Source organism: Colobus angolensis, unplaced genomic scaffold (genome assembly GCF_000951035.1).
Source record: "Colobus angolensis palliatus isolate OR3802 unplaced genomic scaffold, Cang.pa_1.0 Scaffold11, whole genome shotgun sequence".
NCBI lineage: Eukaryota > Metazoa > Chordata > Mammalia > Primates > Cercopithecidae > Colobus > Colobus angolensis.
Genome location: NW_012112030.1, coordinates 6,399,953 through 6,406,423, shown reverse-complemented (window position 1 = coordinate 6,406,423; position 6,471 = coordinate 6,399,953). Strand labels below are relative to the sequence as shown.

The window sequence follows — 6,471 nt, the reverse complement described above, 5'->3', positions numbered from 1 at the left end:
CTGGTAGTGGTCTCAAATTTCTTTTGGCCAGGGAAGGAAAAGAGAAATGTGAAATCATTTAGTTTTAGTTGTTCTTTATTCCTCTGCCACCTTTCACCACCAGGTTGAATGAGTTGACCCTGACATTTTTTGTGACATTGGTGGGAAAGAAGAATCAAAGGCATGTCCTTAACGTTCCTCTTTTCAAATGCTATCAAGTATGATGGAATATTGCGGGAGAGTCAGTCACCCTTTGTAGGTTAGTGTATGGACTAGGCCCACCTTGCTTGCATTTTAGGATAGTTTAAAGATTTAAGATATGGTACTTTGGGGCCAGTGGCTCATGCCGGTAATTCCAGCACTTTGGGAGGCCGAGGCAGGGGCATCACCTGAGGTCAGGAGTTCGAGGTCAGCCTGACCAACATGGTAAAACCCCGTCTCTAAAAACACAAAATCAGCTGGGTGTGGTGGCGCACGCCTGTAATCTCAGCTACTCGGGAGGCTGAGGCAGGAGAATCGCTTGAACCTGGAAGGCAGAGGTTGCAGTAAGCCAAGACTGCGCCATTGCACTCCAGCCTGGGCAACAAGAACGAAACTCTCTCTCAAAAAAAAAAAAAAAAAGACATTGGCTGGGCACAGTGGCTCACGTCTGTAATCCCAACACTTTGGGAGGTTGAGGCGGGTGGATCACGAGGTCAGCTGTTCGAGACCAGCCTGGCCAACGTGGTGAAACCTCATCTCTACTATAAAGATGCCTAAATTTTTTTTAATAAAAACTAAAAATTCTAGTTTTACAAGCAGGCACCTTGTTGAGAGGCTGAGGGAGGAGAATCGCTTGAACCCAAGAGCTGGAGGTTGCGGTGAGCTGAGATCGTACCAAGCGCGCCACTGCACTTTAGCCTGGGCGACAGAGTGAGACTCCGTCTCAAAAAAAAAAAAGAAAAGATATACTTCGGACAGGAGTTGTGTCCCCATCTGGGACTTTCTAGAGAAGATACAGTACAAAATAGTTACAGGTACTCACCAGGTTTTCATCAGAAATGAGGAAATTCTAATTGTAGGAATTTCTTCAGAATACATTTCCAAAGTAAATGGAAAAGAAAAGGAGTCCAGAAATGCTGATTACTCATTGTACATTAAATCTTTATGACTGTGTCAAGATTATTTACCTTGATAATCCTATACAGTAACCCCAGGAGTTTAGGTCTTATTCCCAGGGTCTTACAGGATGTACTGGGGTTTCTGGAAGCCTGGCTAATTGCTATTATAGTAAGTCTATAGTCACTCACTAGGAGATTTATTTGCTGCATATTTAGAGACTGTGATACATTCCGAATGTGAAACACAAAGATTCATGAATCTCTGAGCCTTGCAAGGAACCATGAGAAAAGCACTTATTCATATAAAATATACAAGCAAATTAATATATAAGCTGGAAAGATAGCACCTCAAATTTTATGTCAGACATTCTTCAACTGAGAGAATTCCTAGTGATTTGTAATATTTCTGCATATACTTTATAAAATTTTTTTTTTTTTTTTTTTTTTGAGGCGGAGTCTCGCTCTGTCGCCCGGACTGGAGTGCAGTGGCCAGATCTCAGCTCACTGCAAGCTCCACCTCCTGGGTTCACGCCACTCTCCCGCCTCAGCCTCCGAGTAGCTAGGACTACAGGTGCCCGCCACCTCGCCCGGCTAATTTTTTTGTATTTTTAGTAGAGACGGGGTTTCACCATGTTAGCCAGGATGGTCTTGATCTCCTGACCTCGTGATCCACCCGCCTCGGCCTCCCAAAGTGCTGGGATTACAGGCTTGAGCCACTGCGCCCGGCCTAAATTTTTTGTTTTCATAAAAAAAAATTTAATCTTCACCTCAACCATTGAACAAATAATGTCTCAAAAGTCTAAAACATATCTCATTTTCTATTTTGAGACTGCATCATTGTATTCCGTTTAGATGAGGCAATGTTGTGATACAAACAAGCCTGAAATTTCAAACGTTTAACACAAACATTTACATACACAGAAAAATGAGAAGGTGGTAGGGAGTTAGATAATTTTGTTTTAAATGGAAGAGGCACAGAAGGAAAGCTATATAAATTGTTGGAGTGTATAGACAAAGTAAAAGAAAAATATGCAGTCATGAATGAATTAAAATATGGTTATTAATGAATATTGGGATGCTGGATAAACAAATTAAAAATATGGGGTGCTTGGATAAACATTTTCGTCTTTCAAAACAAGAAGTCATTTTATCATGTCTCCAGAAAAGAGCAGCATAAGCACATGATTTAGAAACAACATGATAATTATCAAAGGAAACATCTAAAATTGTGCAAGTGTTATCTCTGGGAAATGAGAGTAGGAGGAGGGAACTTTTGGGCACGGTGAAGTAGGAGACCTCATATTTCATTATATACCTTATTAAATTCTTTTAAAACTATGTGCATGTATTACTTTGGCAAAGAAAATGTTTTTAAAAACCCAGAAGATATATTTAGTAATTTTGGCATGAAAGTTGCCTGTCGTTACGTTTTAAAATGTGATGGCAAGCCTGGTAGGGTACTCAGTTGCAGAGAGTAGAAGAATTGCTGCTCCATCCTCCACCCTCTTTCTCCTTCCACTTGAAATGGGTTTCTTAGAAAGTATTATTTTGGAGCAAGAGGAAAGGAGTAACTAGAATCTTATGAAATTAGAGGTTGTTTGAGGCACAAAGTCTGATGTGGAAGATTTGGAGGCAGGGGAGTAATAAGGAAATTAAGGAGCTTAAGAAAAGGAGTAGAAGATAGGTACCCAACCGATAGGCAGATAGAATAAACAGAACTCCCCAAACCACAGCTTTCATAACATTTCATGAGTCAGTTTTTAGATGTGTTAGTAGTGTATTTTCACGCAATAGATGCTTATTTAGTTGTAATAGTGGAAACTGTATGTAATAGTGGAAATTTCTATGTCCTGTACCCAGGGGTGTTCCCAGTGACAGGCATCGTTGCATACTTCTATGCTCCAGACTCAGTCTCATGGCTTCTTGTCTTCAGAGACATTTTCTTTCTGCACCTTCTTTTCATTTAAAACCATCAACACCACACGACAACAAAGCAGTAGAATATATGATCATCTTTCACTCATGTAAGAGAAGAAGAAATGGTTTTAAATGGAATCTGGAAGACTTAGACAAATGCTAAGGAAAAATTTAATGAGGGAAGCATCAACAAACATTTAACATCAAACATTTAAAAACAGAGTAGAATCTCTTATGTCACCTAGCTTGGTTTCGGATAGAAATAGAACTAATTTTTACAATGATTTTTACATTTTGCATTAATCAGAAACGAGGGTTCAATGCACTTGTTAGGTCGTAACCCCCAGAGATTCCAATTCAGCAAGTCTGGGATGGGGCTTGAGAATCTGCATTTCTAACAAGTTTCTAGGTGATGCTGATGCCAGTAGTCTGTGTACCCTTTGAGAACCATTGGATTGATTCTCTGACAGTTTTTGAAGTCCCCTGCTCACCATATCATTTCATCCTTTCAGAAACGTTCACTGTGTGATTACCTAAGAGCCCCTGCTTGTTGGCTGCTCCGCATTTTCACACAGTTGTACTAATACTATTTCTCTCTGAAAAGACATTGTTTGAGGAACAGTGGGTAGAATGTGTGAGCTCCTCACTGAAGGCTGCCTCCAGAATGCTCTGAATGGACTGCCTTGCTTTCTTCCTAAAATCTTTCCCCAACAGGGCATAAAGGAAGGGATTAAAGCAACTATTGGCAGATGCTAGAGCAATGAATACATGATCCCAGGACATCAGAGTTTTCCCCAAGGGAGTTTCTGGGTCAATAAACAATGACAGGACTCCAGAAATGTGGTATGGAGCCCAGCAGACAAGAAAGACAGTCACCACCACCACGGCCACTCGAAAGGTTTTGCCCTGAGACTTGGCGAAGCGGCCCCTTTGCATTCGGAGGACAATGAAGCTGTAACAGGCTATCATGATAACAGAGGGCAGCAGGAAACCCACCACTAGCCTAGTGATCGTTATTGCCACAAGGGGTGTTGACACTTGATACGTGAATTGGCCTGAACTGTAATAATCTTGGAAATCTTGTGGTAGCTCATACTCGTATAAGGAATTGCTAGCAGCACTAGGGTTCAGCTTTAAATGAGTAGAGAGAAAAGCATCAGAGTTATCCAGTGGGCTAGTTTTGTGACCTTCAATAGGAAACCCATTGGGGATTTGAGGTGAGGCCGCACCGGCAGGTTTAAATACATTAGAATACAGATTGTGACTAGCAGAGTCCCTAGCGAGTGAATCCACAGAAAGTCTTTGAAACGTTTGAGGTTGGAAGACAGTGGTGACTGTCCAAGGATGAGTATTTGCTGGGAAAGAGGAAGGATCTAACCTATCATTCATTTCTCCAGGCAGCCGAACAATGTTTTCAAGAGACCTGTTTTCTAGTGGATTTCCATAAAAGTCTAGATAATCTAATGAGCCGGAGAGATCAAATTTGTAGCCACATTTACTATGGTTGTCTGTAGTGAAGATTTCCCGGTACACGAACACGGGGATGCACATCACAAAAGCCACCACCCAGATACATCCACAGATAGTGCAGGCCGTCCCTACGTTGCGATGATTCTGACACCAGATTGGCTTGAATACCACAAGACAGCGGTCCAGGGTAATGGCAGTAAGCAGGAAGACACTGGCAAACATGTTGAGGACAATGATGGAGGGGATGAGCTTGCATAGAAATCTGCCGTAGGGCCACTGTCCCTGGAGAGCCAAGTGAGCCAGCGAGAAGGGCAAGGAGAGGCAGCAGAGAAGGTCCGCCAAGGTGAGGTGGAGGAACCAAACTGTGTTCACTGTACGCTGCATCTTCAGGCCAGCCACCCACAGCACCAGCCCATTGCCTGGCAATCCCAGTAAAAAAGTAAGGCTGAGAATGACCATGGACAGAATTACTGGGGACCCATTCCACGGCTGTGAGAGTAGGTCAGTTGAATTGGTCTCAGCAGAGAAAGGTGCCATTGCAAAACTTCTGCAAAAAGATGAAAAAAATGTTAAAATGAACGGTATCTTTTTGAAAATGCATACATATTCTTAGGATTCTAATCTTCCCACATAAAGATGTGGGATCATGAAACCAGAAGGTCCTCACGCTGTTTTAGTTTGCCTTCCTTCACCTCACACTGGACCACACAAAAGCATTCTCTGATAGACAATTTTATTTATTTATTTATTTATTATTTTTCAGACAGAGTCTTCCTCTGTCGCCTAGGCTGGAGTGCAGTGGATCCATCTCAGCTCACTGTAAGCTCCACCTCCCACGTTCCAGCGATTCTCCTGCCTCAGCCTCCCGAGTAGCTGGGATTACAGGCATGCACCACCACACTCGGCTAATTTTTTTTCTATTTTTAGTAGAGACAGGGTTTCACCATGTTGGCCAGGCTGGTCTCGAACTCCCGACCTTGTCATCTGTCCTCCTCGATCTCCCAAAGTGCTGGGATTACAGACACGAGCCACCGTACCCAGCTGGCCACCAACTTCTTAATCCTTTGTAATGTATCTTCTGCTTCCATAATTCTGCTAAAATTACTTCTAAAAACCAAATCTGAAAGTTTCTCAGCCACTTTCCACAATATGTGTCATTATATACAGTGACTTCTTAACACTCTCTTCTCTTGGCCTCTGTGATACTACCTTCCCCTAATTCTGAACATGCTCGGAAATGTACCGTTTTATAGCTTTCCTGAACAATTCACTATTCCAACTTAATGCCATTTTCTATTCCATGGCTAATGCTATTTACTTCTATCTGGAATTATGCCGTTCACCAAGTCTTCAGCTTCTTAATTTGTGTGTGTGTATGTGTGTGTGTGTGTGTGTGTGTGTGTGCATGTTTGAACCTTTTTTCATATTCTATATGCAATGACACATTTTATCTTGTATAATAATTATAATGACTGTCTAATCTATTATTCTGGATTTAAACTTTATAATGGTAAAAAGGAGTCTTATTCATAAATGCTTGTTTCACATAATTTAACCCAATGCCTTATGAGACACCAAGGTTAAAGATTATGTGGACAGGCTGGGTACAGTGGCTCACGCCTGTAGTCCCAGCACTTTGGGGGGCCGTGGGGAGCAGATCGCTTGGGGCCAGGAGTTTGAGACCAGCCTGGCCAACATGGCAAAATCCCATCTCTACCAAAGATACAAAAATTAACCGGGTGTGGTAGCTCACATTTGTAATCCCAGCTACTTGGGAGGCTGAGGCACAAGAATCTCTTGAACTGGAGAGGCGGAGGTTGCAGTGAAAGGAGATTGCACCATTGCACTCCAGTCTGCATGACAAAGCGACTCTGTCTCAAAAAAAAAAAAAGAAGAAGAAAAAAGAAAGTACTTGAATAGATGGATGCCCATTTTGGGGGTTGACTGTTTTTTTCTTTTGCAATTACATCTAAAATTCTAATTTGTATCCATATAATCCTTACCC

General features: G+C 42.0%; 1 protein-coding gene across 2 annotated transcripts; it reads right to left on the bottom strand.

Annotated features, from left to right (window-relative positions):
• Window positions 1-3,134: 3,134 nt before the first annotated feature.
• Window positions 3,135-5,022, bottom strand: C3AR1 (complement component 3a receptor 1). 2 transcript variants are annotated; one of them, XM_011953593.1, is made up of 2 exons: window positions 4,821-5,008; window positions 3,135-4,787 (listed from the first exon to the last, which is right to left on the bottom strand). In XM_011953593.1, the coding sequence occupies exons 1-2, from the start codon at window positions 5,001-5,003 to the stop codon at window positions 3,564-3,566; spliced, it is 1,407 nt and encodes a 468-aa protein (XP_011808983.1). In that variant the 5' UTR covers window positions 5,004-5,008; the 3' UTR covers window positions 3,135-3,563. The 2 variants fall into 2 exon arrangements, with proteins under 2 accessions (XP_011808983.1, XP_011808975.1); XM_011953585.1 differs by having other exon boundaries at window positions 3,142-5,022.
• Window positions 5,023-6,471: the final 1,449 nt, after the last annotated feature.